The 18,370-nt window shown below is 39.3% G+C and overlaps 1 protein-coding gene across 4 annotated transcripts in view; it reads right to left on the bottom strand.

The window, feature by feature from the left end:
- Nucleotides 1-434: 434 nt before the first annotated feature.
- The window catches only part of TEAD1 (TEA domain transcription factor 1), a 279,289-nt gene continuing 261,353 nt past the window's right edge, over nucleotides 435-18,370 (bottom strand). For all 4 annotated transcript variants that reach the window (XM_037839922.1, XM_037839921.1, XM_037839920.1 and 1 more), the window contains 2 exons: nucleotides 14,117-14,269; nucleotides 435-7,984 (listed from right to left, as the gene is read on the bottom strand). In XM_037839922.1, the coding sequence (XP_037695850.1) occupies nucleotides 7,871-7,984; nucleotides 14,117-14,269 (267 nt within the window). In that variant the 3' untranslated portion in view covers nucleotides 435-7,870. The remainder of the gene's footprint in view (nucleotides 7,985-14,116; nucleotides 14,270-18,370) is intronic.

Here is an 18,370-nt window from a genome sequence, read left to right on the forward strand (position 1 = left end):
CTCAACATGAATCCAGCCACTGAGAATGATGCCATACTGAGCTCTGTACCTCATCCTCAGCTCCCCTGCAGATTCTGGGATGTGCTCAGCAAGCTGGGCTAACAAATAACACCAGTGTTTCTTTAAGACCTCGCTGCAGTACCAGGGAATGGGGGACTTGGCTTCTTGGGGGATGTCTGGGATCCACAGACAAGGTGTTCTGCAAAACTCAAGTTGATTTTAATGAAGCACTAAAGACAGACAGACAGACAGATGGGTGGCTTTAAGAAATCCTGCTAGATGTTAACACCTAAGTTCCAATTATCGATATTGGTGAACACTGTCAAAAGGATCAAGGCATCAGTGTCCTGTCCTCTGTCCTTCATACATTCCCCCACAAGACATAAAACACATATCATTCAACATACATTTGTGCAGATTAAAAAGGTGACCCACACTTTCATTTTATTTTTCATTGATACCGTATGAATACAAAGTTTCTAGAAAGCTACAAAATGTCTACCACTTTATCAAGAAGGCATCAAAATGTGTCACTTTGCAAAGACATGAAAACACCTGCAGGAACTGACACAAAAATAGCATTTTTAGAGTGATGAAATAATTGCACTTAACTGTCATGGATATTAAAGTTATCACACATATGTACCGCGAAAGCTAGAATACATTTTTTTTTTTACAAAGCACTTTATAAAAAAATTCTCTGCACACAAACCCTATAATTTTCATATAACTATCATACTAAAGATAAATTCACTTTAAAGCCAACACTTAGAACATTTTTAAACAAAAAGGTACCAGTACCTAAACACAGACATTAACAAATACAAGAATACTGTACTGCCAAGAGGTTTAACCAAATGCCTTTTGAAAGTTTCTGTAGATAGGTTAAGAAAACTGTGTGTGAGACTTTGCCCCCCACCCCCCAATCTACCAAGAGGAACCCCACGACCCAAAGGCAGGTTCCAGAGCCCATTCCCAGCAGCAGTACAATATCAAAGGAACCACTGACCAGATGAAAACGCTTACATCACGAGCCCATCTTATACACATGACATGAAGACACAGATGCGAGAATCCCATTAAGTCATTTAGAATGTGAACAAACACACGTGGCAAAAAACAAAACAAAACTGATTTACATAAAATTTAAGCATATTAAAGAATTAAAGGCTATTCAGGTTTCTGTTTTTAAATGTTACAAATTTTTTTTTTGTCATTTTTCAGGCACGTACTGTTTTTGTTTTTACTTTTTTTTTAAATTTGTCTGCATTCATGAGCCTATTGAGAAAGGCCTACAGAAATGAATCTTTCAAGGAGGTAACAGGGAGATGTATTCTTTTTTGTTTTTTTATGAAGTGCAGTTCAAATCTAATTTACACAGTGGAACTAAACACAGAAATTGACTAATGCAAAAAATAAAAAGTCAGAGACTGGTTTCCAATTGATTTATGCGTAGATTCTGTCAGCCTCTCTTACAGAACGGGGAAGGGAAAACAATCCCATAATGGAAGGCAGACAGGAGAGACTCAACCGGAAAGAGGTGAAACTGCTGGAATCTGACTCCATTTAAGGGTAACCGAGAGGAACAAAAATGCTGTTTCAAATAATAAAATGATTTGCAGTGTGGCACGTGACTGACTTGATGCAAATTCATATAGCATAAAACAAGTTACAGCTTAAGAAACAGGACAATAAATACAAATATTTCACCTTATTTAAAGGTGCATGACTTCAGTGAAATGATCCTTTGTGATAAATTTTAAACACAAAACCTTCATTTTTAACAATATGAGCAATGAGTTTATGAGAGAAAACTATTGCCAAAGCACAGTAACAGTTGAAAAGAGAAGCAGGAAAACAAACATTTGACTGTAATTTCTTCCAAGTTGTGGTATTGTACCCCTAAGGAGGAGTTGAGAATTTAAGCAGCTAACCATAATTTGCGTTGAGTAATTTTCCTTTTCACTTTTATTAATTTTTTTTTTTTGGTAGAAATTTCTGTAAATACTCGCAACTTGGTATGGACAGGAACCACTCCTGAAATTTCAGAGCCATGAGGGTCTTCTTAAAGACCCCACATAGAGACAGACAGAACGTATACATTAAGAGTTGTGAGGCTAACTTTCAAAGATGTCTGAAGTTATTTTAAGTCTATATTGGTAAAGAAAATCTTTTCTTCCTGGCTTTTGTTTGGCTGGTGTTTCTTTTTGCCTTTTTGTCCTTTTCACTCATCCTCCTCACCTTTACTGGTTTTACCAATTTATACAGGGTTTTCGATAAAAGCCAACACAGACTTTAACAAGTTGCCCCGCAAGGGCTAGAACAGTCTTTGAAAATGCCAAATTGTGAAAGGTGCTCTTTGGAGGTTTCTCATAGCACACTCATACACAGCACTCAGAGTCAACATTTTCGCCCTAAGAAGAACACTTCAATTATAATGACCCTAACTCATTTTTGTTCTGCACTGTCATCTCAGTTTGAAGCTTCCAACTTTCAAAATGGTATCGTTGCGTAAACCAACTAAGTGCGCACAGTTGTTTGAATGGAAAAGAAAGCCTCCACAGAGACTGAACATGAATACGAGGAAGCTGTCACATCTGTCCACTGGTAGAGATTCTGCTGTTTGTGTGGAAGTTCCCTCTCGTAGATGCAGGGCTGGGTGACGAGCTGAAACGACACGCCGGGTCACCGGCACACACAAACACAACAGTCCTGGGGTCCTTCTTGCTGCAGAGTGCTACTGGAGAGCGAGCGGCGTGGGGAGGGCTCCCCACTGACAGACAAACTCACAGCAGGCAGGGGCCCAGGTCGTGCTCTTCTGTGAACAGAGACCTGTGGTTGGTTGCTCATCCCAGGAAACCAAAGGCATTACGGTGATCTCAAAATATTTTTGGTCTCTCTACAAATTGTCATTATTATGGCAGCACTTTTCTAAGCTGGAATCTCAAACCAAAGGCACTTTCATGCTAGAGTGCAGAAGAGTCACAAATAGCTAAGTATTTGGTCATGAATTTAAAAGGCAACATTAAAAGTAAAATTTACTTTCCATAGTAAACTATGAAGTCGTAACCTTTCGTTTTGGTATATACATCAGAGTGTGGTCAAGGAACTGACTTGTATTGGGTTTCAGATTTTAGACCAAGTAGTCAGTTTCCTATAGAAGTGGAGAAAAATGGGCTTCAAAAACAAAAATGAAAACAAGTTTTGCTTGTTCTGTTTTAAAGACTGGGCCAATTAGTAAATGAACATTGAGAACAGGCGTAGTAAGAAAAGGCTGGCAGCATGACTAAGGTATCACTAAGGCACTGCTTACTGGAATGCTTTGGCAGCTCTGAATTTAAAACTTCCTAAAAAAGTAACAGTAGTAAGAGAAATGCTTCCAGCTTACAAAAGGGCTCACAGTTCTGAGGCAGCCTTTTGCACTGCATACCCTACATGCAACATCTCAAAGATTTAAGGCTTTTCAGAAATGACGTGCAGGGCTTTGCTGCAGAAACATCAATGTAAAGAAATAAGCAATGCAGACATCACCTCCTAATGACACAGGTGTGTACACCAAGAAACAGGACTGGTTCTACCGTTCGTTAGGACAAGTGTAGTGTACCAGAGCAGATAAAAAATTATACAAATTATATGTACCTGGTTTGTAAAATTGACTGTCATTTCATATGATTTAAATAATTTACGGCTGTACAAAAACAAGCTGCTAAAGCCACTACAGTACTGAAACCAAAAGAAGACTTGGGTTCAAAGTCACTGGGGGACTTGTAATACCAAGTGCTCAGAAAGGGGGCTGCTTTTTGGCTGGTGTGAGTACAGGACTTTGCTGCTGGGATGCTTAGCAAATAGAAATTTGACTCAGCCTGTGGCAGGTGAATTGTCCTCAGAGCAGACGAAAAGGCTCATCAGCTTTCATATCTGCTTTTGGGTGCCCCAGATAGCTATGGTCAGACAAGACACGCAGTATAAAAAGCAGCACTGGGGTGAAGTGTTGCTTTAGCACAAAGGATTTATTAATTTCCCTCTCTTCTGAACTGACCCTGTGCACACATTTTTAGGGATCATTTAAGCACAGAGTACTAATAGAAGAGGCCAAGGATTAAGTGACAGGAGTCCTGGATCCTCACTCTTTTTCTGCCACAAACCAGCTGGGTGACACTGTCCCCCCCTTCTCATCTACAATATGAAGGAGTAGGTTGTGCTTTTAGCTCAAGGAAAAAAAAAAATCTATAAGCTCTCTTCTGGAATTGACCGTTCCCTCCTCCATCCCTAAAGATGCAGAAAAACACCCCAGAAGCTTCAATAAATTCTACAAAGAATATTGACTGTAAGGCAGACAGTAGAAGCAGCCCAGGGGAAATTCACTGAAATAATTAAAGGTTTGATGATGAGAACCATGGATTTATGAAAAATGATGAAAAAAACCTGGAATTTTCTTACCCCAGAAAACTAAGGCCTGAAGATACAATAGAATTAGAAATGCTCTTTAGATAGGAGCGGGCTGATTACAGGGATGATGGAGCCCACCTGTTCCCAACTTCCCCAGGGAGGAGTGAAAGACTACTTGTAGCAAGAGACTACTGTAAAAAAGTTCTGAAACATGGACACAATATCCCTTGATTGCTACTCCTACCTGCCTCTTGATGACCTGAAACTTGTCTCCCAGAATCTCTGGCAGGTGCTGTGGAGGGGAAAACCTCTCACACATGGTAATTGTGAGCTCTAAGGTCTAGGGCAATGGTTTTTACCTTGGGCTTCTTGAGAACATTTGGCAATGTCTGGAGACATTTTTGGCTGTCATAGCTGGGGAAAGGGAGTGCTATTTAGTGGGCAGAGGCCAGGGATGTTGCTAAACATGCTACAATGCACAGGACAGCTCCCCACAACAAAGAGTTATCTGGTCCAAAACAGCAATAATGTCAAGGTTGAGAGACCCTAGTTTAGGGTAACTTGAACATCCTGTGATTCGAGGACAGGTTCTGAAGAAGCCCTGATTTTATTTCCGGTCTCTTGCTCAGATGGAAATAAATGCCAAGAGACTGCAGCCTAGTTCTCCAGCTCCTCCCTTTGTTTAGGCTATGGGAAATCTGCCTCCAAACCCTCCAGTAAAAGCACAAGATGTCCCTGAAACAAATCTGGTATTGGAGGGTCACCTGGAGATAGAGCACCTGGAAGAGGAGAGTGAGGACAGGGCTTTGGAAAGCTTTAGAGCAAAGGGGAGAAGGCTCTGCCATCTCACATTGGATGTTATGGATTAATTGGTCCTCACACAAATCCCACCGTAGGGTCTGATTTTGGAGCGACAAAGAGAGGCCCAGGAGTTTGAGTATTAGAAAATATCTGCCCTGGAGAAAGCTTTAGAAGAACATAGTAAGACGTAATCTTGGAAAAATTTTATAAGCAAAAACTCATTCACAGAAGCCCCCAAACTCAACTACAAAGGCATAATGAGAAAGAGGATAACAGTGGCACGTCATCAGTAGCACTCAGAAGACCTGGGTGTGCCCTTCTCTGCAGCCAGCAGAGGTACCCTCTAGCCAGTCTCCTTGGGCTCAGTCTTTTTTGTGCTTTAAAAAGTGAATCCCAAAAGGCTTCCTGGCAGTCCGTAAGAGCCCAGTTCTTGGGTGGGAATGCTGACTAGCTATCTCTCCCCCTGAGGTTCTGGGATGTCCTGGTTTTTAAGCATGTAGGATCACTTGTACCCCTTCAGCTAGCCCTGAATCTGGAAAGCTGGGGGCTTCCTTGAAAAAGGATGCAGGGAACTGGGGCAAAAGAGGGGTGTCCAATAGCAGTCCCAGTAAACGTGGTGACTGTGGAAGAAAGGAGAGGCTTAAATCTTGGGCTAAAGACCAGACAAAGGGGTGGACAGCTTTGGCAATTCTTCCAAGTCCTGCTTGGAATCAGGGAACAAATGGTAGCTTCCTTATGGAAAACAGAGAAGTGCTGCCCTCCTGCTTTAGGTGGATGTGCACTCCAAATGGGGCGAGTTTTGCACTTTCTCCTCTGGTCTTCCCAGTCTTCAGTGGCATGCAATTTGGGAGAGGTCAGGCTTGAGCCAGAGTGTTTTTGTGTTGGTCATGAGCCAGCCACACACTTATGCTCACGACCACCAGACTTTGTCCAAACGTACAGGCAGTATCAGAGCAGATGCTGAAGAAGGGAAGGGGTGTGTACATTACTTGAATGTGGTAGAACTTAGTATTCCAGCTTGATGAAAAATTCTTGACATGTTTCACAGCTTAAAAATTTCATGTTCTAATGTTTTAACATCTTCCTAACAATGATAAAAACGTTATTTTCCTTGGGCAAGTTGGGGCTATCTCTTATCCTCTTCTCAATGAAGCACTTATGGAAAAAACCCCAAGACATGTGGCCACAATAAACTATCCCTGGGCAAAGCTTTGGAATATTTGGATGGGAAAGTTGAATCTCTTCTGGGAAGAGAGCCTCCCAAATGAGCCTGCTGGAAAAGGTTGGAGATAGATGGCTGGGCCTCTTTAAACCCAAGTCAAAAAGTACTGTGGCTTATTGAAAGTTGTCAAAAAAATGACTGTCCTTAGAGATATTAGATCTAGATTTATGGACAAAGATTGAGAATATACAGACATGTCAGCACCTAGCAAAGTGCATGACTTTAAACATGTTCAATAAATATGTGCTGAGTAACTATATATGTGTATACATGGATACACACACACACACACTTATAGTTAGAGCAAGTTAATATGCACATTAGATCACCAGAAAAAAATAATTTATCCACAGGCTGGTGAGGAAGCTTGCATCTTTCTGGGGAGCAGAGATGCTATAGCTGATGAGCCTTTTACTTGCTTGGTTGATGACATTTTCTCCCAGCCACAGGAATTTCTATTTTTTGCAGCTCACAGTGCAGTATTCATGCCAATTAAAAAATTTCGTTATTAAATTTTAGTGGTTCAAATATTTACTCATCTCAGTAAAAATTTTGGTTGTCTATATAAAATATAACTGCACACACAAGACTATAAACACTGTAAGTTTAAATTTTCAGTTTTTATCTACTTATTGCAAAAAGAGCCGTCTTTTCTTTCTCATTAAATAATCAGCTCATCACATTAGCACAATACAATTTTAAATTTTTAAATATACTTATATATGTTAAGGAAAAGGGGTGAAGTTTACTTCCTTTGTAATACCTGTTCAAGAGTTTAATAGATTAGGAGATTAGTTTTAACCTTGAGGAAAAAAGTACAAATTTGTCTCATTAGGATATTTCTACCAAGCATTTCTTAAGGCTATATTTTAACATTTGGTTTCAAAAAGAAAGAAAGGTTTCATTTAAAAAATAATTTAGTGAATTACATTCTTTCATAACTTCCACCCTAATTAGTTACAAAGATAAGTCTAAAGTTTCTTAGTTTTGTGTACTAATTTACATTTATATTTAAAGATTAATTTTACTTGTATCTTAAAACAAGAATTTTATGTTGGAATAGAAGAACTAAACATATTTTTATAAAGGCTGTAAATGTCCCATGGCAAATGCTCTGTCTTAGTATTTTCTACCACAATTAAAAACAGGTCTCAGTCGACAGAGCCTTGGGTTCTTAAGGTTCATCTTTCCCGAGGAATTGTGGGCTATAGATCTGAAGAACACATATTTCTCTTTTTACAACTGTACCAGAACTTCACAGCTACAAGGATAGTATGAACACATGAAAAAATGACTTCACTCAAACAGGATTTAGAAAAGTTGGGATGACCCTGGGACCGGGCACCCCCCTGTGTGGTGAGGTTTACAGTCATTCAGTCGTTTGATAATGGAGAGTGTGTGTGCACATGTGTGTGTGTATATATACAGATATTTATATATATATATAAATAACCATGTTCAGTCCTTTACAAGCCTGTAAATATGATGTTGTGCTCCATGTTCACTATTTGAAACTTCAAATACACAGGCCATGCAGAGGAGAGTTTCTTGAGTATCCCTGTTTGTTACCACCTGTTAAAAAAAAAAATGTGTGTGTGTGTATATATATATATATATATATATAACCATATGGATAAGACATTTCATCTGCTTTGTAACAACTATGATTTAACTGGAGAGGAACATCTTCAGTTCAACCAATGGATTATTAGAGATATGCTCAGCCTCGCTCAGACCTAACACAAGTTTGGGACGCAAAGGGTCTGACATGAATCCTGTCTAAGTTTCATTACCATAGGTAAGAAATACCTTATACAGATATAGGTCTCACCATAATCTGGGACTAAGAAGAGACTTTGAAGAATTGGTTGTTCCTTTTTTTTTTTTTTGGCCAATTTCTTTTTTTTTTTCTTTTAAATTAAATTCAGTTTTATTGAAATACATTCACACACCATACAATCATCCATGATATACAATCCACTGTCCACAGTATAACATAGTTATGCGTTCATCACCACAATCTTTCTCTGAACATTTTCCTTACATCAGAAAGAACCAGAACAAGAATAACAAATAAAAGTGAAAAAAACACCCAAATCATCCCCCCATCCCACCCCATTTGTCCTTTAGTTTTTATCCCCATTCCTCCACTCATCCATACACTAGATAAAGGGGGTGTGATCCACAAGGTCTTCACAATCACACTGTCACCCCTTGTAATCTACATTATTATATAATTGTCTTCAGGAGTCCAGACTGCTGGGTTGGAGTTTGGTAGTTTCAGGTATTTACTTCTAGCTATTCCAATACATTAAAGCCTAAGAGGTGTTATCTATATAGTGCATAAGAATGGCCACCAGAGTGACCTCTCGACTCCATTTGAAATCTCTCAGATTGGCCAATTTCTTTACAACAGAGATTATTTTTCCTTAATTCTGTTCCACAGGATAGTCATTTATCCTAGGAATTTGTCTTATATCTTACTGAGACTTTTATTAAATTTTTGTTTCACAATAGCCAATGGTAGACAGGAGCTCCTTGAATGTCTTGCTCACCACTGTATTAAAACCAACTGGTCCTGTGCTGGGTGAAGAAACAGTGATAGGAGCAGAGTCACACCAAATGATAATTCTTTTCATCTATATAGGCTTTACCTTTCAAAATGGATGAGTCTTGAAATACTCATCTGTTTTCTCCCATGGGTCAGGTGTTTCAAACCCCCCTCTCCCCTCCCCGTGCCCACAGCCACAGCCTTCACTCGCATGGCTCTCTGGGCTGAGCTCATGCCCCCCCACCCCCACCCTGCTTCCTTCCTCACCTCGCTCTGGTCTCAACCCCCCATGCCATCCTCAGAAGGGACTTTCTAACTCCTCAGCTCAAAACCCTTCAATGACTCGATTATTGCAGGGTCTGTTAGGCCAGTCCATTTGGAATTTTATAATGTGAATTTTTAAATGTTTTGATTTGAAAACCTAGTCCAGTTTATCACAAGGCCTCATTTACTCCTATGTATCAGGTTGCTACACGCATTCAGTTTCCCACACCCCTCAAGGCATCCAAGTTTATGGCCCCCAACTAAAGGAGAAAGTCTCAGTACCTGTCCATATTCCCATGATAGCAGGCTGTACACACTATAGTACAGATTTGTGTGATTTTTTTTTTTTTAGTGACACCCATCTCCCTGGGACTATAAGTTCCTGAAGTACAGGAGCCATGTTTCCTGGTGACTAGCTTAGCGCCTGGCACACAGCAGTCTTTTAAAAAATATGTGCTGAATGAATGAAAGTACCCATAATAGTGACCATCATTTATTGAATGGTTACTACCTACTTACTGCCTACCTACTATTAAATGGTTTAGACAAATTATCTCATCTAATTGCACAACACATCTGTGAATGGCTACTACTCTTATTTCCCTTTGACAGGAGAGGAAGCCTATGGGTTAAAATGTTCAAGGTTATATAATTGTTAACTAAGAAAGCCCAAATCTTCTCATTCTAAGACCTTTCTTTTAACCATTATGCCATGCTGCTCTAGACAGAGGAATTTGTTGACATGTGACATGTTATCTAAGTTTTTTTTGCCTGGTAAAGATTTTTTAAACACTGGTATCCACCTAATTTTTGAGCCTCACCTCCTGCCATGCCCCTCCACAGATCAAGCTCTCCAAATCCTCCGAGTGTGCTGTTCTTTCATCCTGAACTCTTCCTCATCCCCATATCCAAACAAGTGCCACATCCTGCTGGTTTTACCTCCCAAATAGCTCTTGAATCTATCCCATTTGCCCCCTCCCCACCACCACAGCCGAACCTCCCCTGGGCTCCTCCACTGGTGGCTGCCCTTGCCTGGCACCAGCCTATCTGCATCAAGCAGGCTCAAAAATCTCATAAACAAAAATCCAACAGTAACAAACTCTTGCTTAAAAGCCCTAAATGGCCTCTTTTAAACTTTAGGACGAAGGGAAGCTGGCCTTGCTCTCCCTCCCTCTCTCCACTCCAGCCACGGCTGGTCTTCGTCACCCTCCTCCTGCCACAGTGCCGCTCCCTCTGCTGGCAGATACCTCTCAGTTGTTTCCTCCTCAGGGAAACCTTCCTTGACCTCCTGTACTAGGTCAAATCCTCCTACACCTGCTCTCATGGCACCCCTGCAGGCATTAGCCAGTTTTACTTTTCCATTCATTTTTGCGACTACTTGGTAAATGACTGCTTCTCTCACCAGACTCCAGGCTGGCTGCCTGTCTGTCTAGTTCTCCTTGGCATCCCAGCACCTGACATGTAAGTAGTGCACCCCCAAATCTAACTGCTGGATAAATGGAATGCCCAATTTCTTGGTAAGTCTAAAAAATGTCTTCTCTTATTTCAAGGCAACTTAAACATCATCTTTTAACAACCCTGAGGATCTCCCACCTCCCTCTGACCACAGGTAGCTGCACAGATAGGTGCCATTGAAATGCAGGGTAACTTAACTATCTCACAAATCTACCATAGCCATACTACCTTGTGCTGCAACTGTTTATTTACCTGCCTCTTCCCCCCCCAGCCTATGGTTGATTATGGGACAGGCATTATATTTTATTTGCACTGTATCCCCAACAGCTAGTACAATCTCTCCATAAAGTTTAGCCAAATGGATTAAATCATTCTTGATAACCTCTAAAGTGGATAGTGCAAACCTGAGCATTTTGTTTTTAAACAGATGATGACACTGAGGTTTGGAGACTTTAAATGACTTGCCTAAGGTCAGTCTTAAACCCAAGTCTCCTGGCTTCATAACCATGGGTCTTATATCCCATGGCCATGAAATATCCTGCAAAGTAGATTTCCCATCAATTCAAGCCTGGTTTTATGTCTATCACTGTTTCTGTGATCTGGGGTAATCCTCAAATTCCTTATGCATAAGATGGAAAGAAAACTGATCCCACTGTTCTACAGTGAGGATTTCATAATATAACATTTACAAAGGTACCTGGAATCTCTACCATCCTGCAAACTTTCTAAAAAAGATTATATTCTGTTTGGGCTTCATGATTGAGATGCAAATGAAAAAAAAAAAGAAAAAAAAATTCTAACAACTGACGTGTCTGACAATGGTCTCAAAAGGTGATAGAAATAATTGGCTTGAAGTTTAGTTCCTGCCTTCCAAAGCTCTGTTTAGTTGTGATCTACAGGTTCAGTTCAATTCCTGAATCATCCTGATGAAAGTAGGATCTAGCCCACCAGCCAGTAAGGTCTGGAATGGGTACTGACACAGGCTTCGTATCTAATGTTCTAGTAAAAGTTCTGTGCATCAACAGCCTCTCCTGCAGCTGTTACAGTGACATCCCTTCCACTCTCACCTTATATAGCAGAAAAGTACTATTTCTCCGATTTCATCAATTAGATAATATTTTCATAATCCAGAAGTGACATCATTTTGCTGACTTAATTTCAGTTATTCAATGTATTCCTTCCAGCACATTTTTATTGGGAACTACATTTTTTCACATCAAAGGAATTTATGTAGTTGTTTAATAACACATTAGAAATGTATTTAACCTGGTGAGTTCTCTGGACAGCTATACTGCTTGAAATCAATGGTTCCAAGGGAGCACGACTCATCTCATTACATGGGTTTTATGGGTAATGGATAATTAAAAATTTTTCAGGCCATATTTGCCTCAACTGTGCTCTATGAGCATAGTTTTAGGAACTGAGCACATCTTCCTTAACAAGCTGTAACAGACCCAGAATTGTTTAGGAAACAGCTAAGACACCCTCCACACTGAGGTACGGTGGCCACCTACTCAGGGTTTTGGTTCATTCCAGAAGGTACTTACTGTTCCTATCAGGATGCCAAACTCACCTTCTCTCATCTGAGTGCTAAAGTGATGCACCTGCCTTAAACAGCAACAGAAAAACTGCCACCACCCTAAGCCTTAAACCTCTCAACTTTCATCAAAAGACCATTAGAGAAAATGGCACTAATGACAAGTTATTAAAGAATATGTATTCCAAGTCTTCCCTAGATTACTAGTTTCTACATTTTAGACGGTTGTGGACACACGTGGAGAATCCGCTGAGATTCTCTCCCTGTAATAAATGAATACTGCATGAAAAATTATGGGTCTGTCAACCCCAATGAGACCCCCCCCCCCCCCCCACAGCTCATTTCCCAAGTCCCTAGAGAGGTGGGTGTCAGCCCTGGCTGCACATTAGCACCACCAAACAAAAAACACCATGCTGGGTCTTGCGCCCCTCAGAATTTCTGAAAGCTTCCTGGGTGAATCTAAAATGCAGGAGGTTTTAAAATATTTATTTACTTATTTACAGTGGTGTGCTGGAGGTGGTGCTTACTGGCTCACAAAAGCTGACTGTTAAATATCAAGGAACTTTTGTGAGACACACAACTGTTGGTAGCTCAGAATTGCCCATGGAAGGGAGCATTGTTTACAACACAGAAATCGGCAAAAGCTACAAATGGGGGGAGGGGGACGGTGGGCTAGAGTTTTTTTGTGTGTGTGCTTCTTATCAAGCACACCTGATTGAAAAACTACTGTTCCAATGGATTAAAAAACTCCAGGTAAAGAATTCTGCTCTAATTATTCCCATTCATAATCCAAAGTAGGCCTCTGGAGGGCTGAATAGTTGACCACAATATCATCTCGCTAGCCCTTGCAGCAAAATTATTTCCACAAAACAGGTGTATTTTGACATTTCTCCCTTAGTTTCATCAAGGAATGTTATAAAAAATGCACCTCATGAAACCCATGACTGCATATTTTATAGGTATACTTTTGAGGGCACTGTTCTTAATAACCTTCCAAGTCCACAAATGATGCTCCAGTGAGAAACTTGTTTTAAATTTAGATATTAGGAAGGAAAATACACACACACCCCACTGTCCAGGAGAACTAGTTTTCCCATCATGGACATTGAGAACTATTGCTTTTTCCTTTTCCTTTCAGCTGCTCATTAAGTTTTGACCACACTTTTCACCCCAACTATGACAAGAAATTTTTTTTTCTCCTCCTGTTCACTGTATGCTAATTTATATTTCCTCTGGTACTGACAGTTTATATTTTACTATTTTATTACATGTTATTTCTTATAAGGCCTTGCAAATACTTCATGGAATGAGTCAAGGTATGTTTGAAATAAAAACCTGTTGACTTGATTTTGCCTCATTTATGATTTGCATACCATGCTCCTGAAGTTCAAGTTGGCTCACATTGCAATGGCCTAGAGAACATTAAAAAATTCCCATGCCTGGGTTCTATCCTCAGAGATTTTGATTTAATTGATCTAGGATGCGGCATAGGTATCACGATTTTCAAAAGTTTTTTTAGGTCTTTCTAATGCATAGCCAGGGTTGAGAACCACTGATCCTAGGACGCTTTTATTACCAACCTGAATTCCAGTTCTGCCAAGCTTAGAAACCCTTGCCAGATGCATCCTCTTCTCATCTACAGACTCAAACGCCAAACAAGCCAAATACTCATAGACAACCTGGATCAGGTGTGCCCTACGGATGCCATAATTCAACACAGCTAACTGTTCACCCCCCCCCCCCCCCCGCCCCGGGCCCAACCCAACAGCCTGGGCAGCTCCCTGGGCCGAGGCCCTGAGTTCAAAGATTCGTCTGCCTTCACCTCCCCAAGTCCCAACAGGTCTCCTGGTAGAGTCTGCCAGATTCTGTCAAAACAGGAAAGAGATAAAACTGTTACCAATAGAATTGTGAAGTTTTCCAAAACACTGTTCATCATGTATTTCTCTGGTAAGTGTTTGAGCTTGTGGATGAAGTTGATCATGTATTCACACATCGGGGAGCGGTTTATTCGGTATACAAATCGGCCATTCTCAAACCTTGCATACTCCGTCTGCGAGGAAAAACAGTTTTGAGCATTGTTATACTTCTAAGTTCAAAATACATGGAACAGATACAACTGCCTGGAAAAGCATTTCTCTTTTTACTCTTTCAACTATAGGTTGTACATTTCATTTACTTTTAAAAAATCCTACCTCCAAACTTAGCCATACACAGAATGCATTATTTTTCTGGAGATTAAAAAAGTAGTATGTTGGAAAGGTAATCACTTTAAAGAAAATGTCTATAGATTCTTTAGCAAAGATCAGAGAAGCATATAATCTACTTGGTGATTCTCTACCTGGAGGAGATCTGTGAGAGCAGGCCCCAGCAAGCTCTAATTTTCCAAAAACCCAAAGAAAATCCCTTGTTACTGCAATAAGGACTCACAAATGAACAAACAATATCCCCAGTTTATTTTAGGGAACAATGGCTACTTCACACTGATCATGAGCCCCTGGTTGTTGGCTATCTACGTTTTTATATCAGGAATTAAGAAAAATAATGAGCATATTAATATATGCAGTCTGAAGATCCCATTGAAGTACTTAAATATACAAAACACATGTATAGCTACCCCTGAATCAAACAGGAATTAAAAAGGAATTGCAAATTATCTAGAGAACAGTGAAAATACTTTATACCAAAAACGTAAGTTAAACTATGGACTATGGTTAATAGTGCAATTATAAAAATGTGCTTTCATCGGTTGTAACAAATGTACCACACCAAGTCAAGGTATTAAACAGGGTGGTATATGGAAATCCTGCGTTTAGGCACAATTGATCTGTAAACCCACAACTTCTCTAACTAAAAAAATGGAAAAATAGGGAATACAATAAAGTTACATTTGGAGGCAGCTTCATATGTTTTTATCATTAAAGATGAAAAATTACAGAAATATACATCTTAAAAAACACATACACCACAAAATAAACCCAAACCACCAAGAAACCAAAGGAAACCAGGAAAAGTAAATTAAAGATAAAAGCTCAAATCAATGAAATAGAAAATAAAAATGCAGACAATAAATTAAAAAGTTCTTTGAAAAGACAAACACTTCACAAACTTAAGAAAAAAGAAAAAGCATTAAGAAAAGACAGGATTAAAGTGGAAAAAGACAAAACTGCAATTACAGAAGAGATTAGATTTATAAGAGGTTTCTTCACACAACTCTAAGGCAAGGAAAAAAAGGAAAAGAAGAAAAGAAAGGAAGGAAAAGAAAACCTAAGGGCCTAAGAACAAGGGATGCTTTCCAGCAATAAACACAATGCCAGTATTGAACCAAGAAGCAGCAGAAAACTTCAATAGACCAATCCAATTGCTGTGGAAGTGATAGAAAATTGTTTAGGGTTCTACCGCTGAAAAAAGGTACACAGATCAAATGGTTTCACAGCTAAGTTTTATGTAACCTTTAAAGAACAGTTATTTCCAAAGTTACTTACAATTATGCCAGGCAACAGAGAAAGGTAAGCTTTCCAATTCTTTTTAGGAAACTAATGAACGTTTAATAGAGATTATAAAACAGTGTAGACTAATCTCACTTATGAGATGCAAAAATTCTGTATAAGACATCAGCAAACAGAATCCGGCAATGTATCCAAAGTAGAACTTACTTCAGGAATGTTATGGTGGCTGATACTCAGAAAATGTATTACCCTAATTCATTATATGAACAAACCGAGAGGGGGAAAAATACAGCAAAAGAGTTGCTGAAAAGACATTTGATAAAGTACTGGTGCTATTACTAAAACAAAACAAACCTAAGCAAGACAGGAATAAAAAGAAAGCACTTAAATAGAAAATAAACACCATTTATAAAAAAACTACAGTAAATATAATGCTAAATGGTAAAATTAAAAAAAATATATTTTTATTAACATCAGTAACTATACAAGGATACCAACCATCATGGTTTCTATTTACAATTGTTTTGGAGGCTTTAGCAAATTAAAGGAGAAAAAAATAACAAAAACAATAATAAATAGGCATAAACATTGGAAAAGAGCTAACATGAAGCCTTCTCTCTTTGCTGCATAGAAAATCCAAGCATCTAGAAAAAAATTCACGAAAGTAAGAAAATTTGATAGAATGGCCAGATAGAATATACATATGCAAAAATCAAGAGCTTTTCTCTTTTCAAGTAATTAGAATCTAGAAATGGGGAAGTGTAATGAAGTATGTAACATTTAGAAATATATTTAACAAGAAAGGGATAGACCTATATGATAAAAACTATAAAATCCTATTAAGCTATAAAATAAGATGGAAATGCAAATGGATTCTTAGTTAGGAAGACTTAATATAAAAATGTCAATTTCCCCCAAATTAATACCTAATTTTAATGCAACTACAATTAGATTGCACAAACAAGGGTTGTTTTTTTTTTTTCTTTTTTCTCTTTACATTTTAAAATGATCTCATTACTTAGAAAAATAAATGCTGGTTACTAGCTTAGAAAAAATATGAAAAAGCCTAGTGAGGTTGACTTGCCTCAGCAGATATCACAACATACTATAAAGCCAATGGAATCAGATCAACATGGTACTGGGATATTAGAGACAAAAAGAACATGGAATAAATAGAACACAGTGACAGTGCCCAGTACATGTGGTAGATTAAAGGGGACATGTCCATTCAGGTGGAAAAGGATGAATCATTTAATAAATGGTTTTGACATTTGGAAGAAATATAAGCAGACTTCCATTTCTTACCAAACACAGAAATATATTCTAGATGGATTAAAGACTTAAATGTAAAACTCTACCTGCTACAATCACACCAACTCCTCTTTAAAAATTCCTGGGAATTTACCAATCAAAAGCACCATCTCTCTGCTCCCTAAACCAGTATAGCGCTTTGGGGGGGGGGGGTAATATCTGAGGACATAATGAAAAAATACTTTGAAATCTGGGGAACTGAGAAACCTGTCTGGTTCATTTTCTCTCACATGTTCCTCTAAAAGGCAGGAAAGTCCTACAGAAAAGCATCCCTGATGACTTGGCCATGCGGTAGCGCTGCTAACATTCACCTTTCACTGACAGGTGACTTTGCTTCTTCCTCCTCAAGAGAGATGGAGGCCACTGGTCCCAGGTCTCCCAGACTTTCTCATTCAACAGCCCTTTCTCACTACTGCTCTCCTTGGAAGCCCTGGACATTGCGTTGGGCAGCTTCCTCCCTTCCCTCTTTGTCCTTTGCCCGTGTGTGTGTTTGTCTTCCTTCCACTCAACCTAGAGCTGACTGCTGTTCCCTAAGTTTAGTCCTTATTTCTGCACTCCTATTATCCCCTCTCTGCGGTAGTTCTCCAATCCCACAGCTTTAGTCACCCACAAAGCTCAGGATTCCCAAATGATATTTTCAAGTGTTTACTTTCCTCCCAAATACTAGTTTTGCACCTACAGTTATCCCCTGTATATCTTTTTTTTTTTTTTTTTAAATCATCATTTTATTGAGATATATTCACATACCACGCAGTCATACAAAATAAATTGTACTTTCGATTGTTTACAGTACCATTACATAGTTGTACATTCATCACCTAAATCAATCCCTGACACCTTCATTAGCACACACACAAAAATAACAAGAATAATAATTAGAGTGAAAAAGAGCAATTGAAGTAAAAAAGAACACTGGGTACCTTTGTCTGTTTGTTTCCTTCCCCTATTTTTCTACGCATCCATCCATAAACTAGACAAAGTGGTGTTTGGTCCTTATGGCTTTCCCAATCCCATTGTCACCCCTCATAAGCTACATTTTTATACAACTGTCTTCGAGATTCATGGGTTCTGGGTTGTAGTTTGATAGTTTCAGGTATCCACCACCAGCTACCCCAATTCTTTAGAACCTAAAAAGGGTTGTCTAAAGTGTGCATAAGAGTGCCCACCAGAGTGACCTCTCGGCTCGTTTTGGAATCTCTCTGCCACTGAAGCTTATTTCATTTCCTTTCACATCCCCCTTTTGGTCAAGAAGATGTTCTCCGTCCCACGGTGCCAGGTCTACATTCCTCCCTGGGAGTCATATTCCACATTGCCAGGGAGATTCACTCCCCTGGGTGTCTGATCCCACGTAGGGGGGAGGGCAGTGATTTCACCTTTCAAGTTGGCTTAGCCAG

This window comes from Choloepus didactylus, chromosome 6 (genome assembly GCF_015220235.1).
Source record: "Choloepus didactylus isolate mChoDid1 chromosome 6, mChoDid1.pri, whole genome shotgun sequence".
NCBI lineage: Eukaryota > Metazoa > Chordata > Mammalia > Pilosa > Megalonychidae > Choloepus > Choloepus didactylus.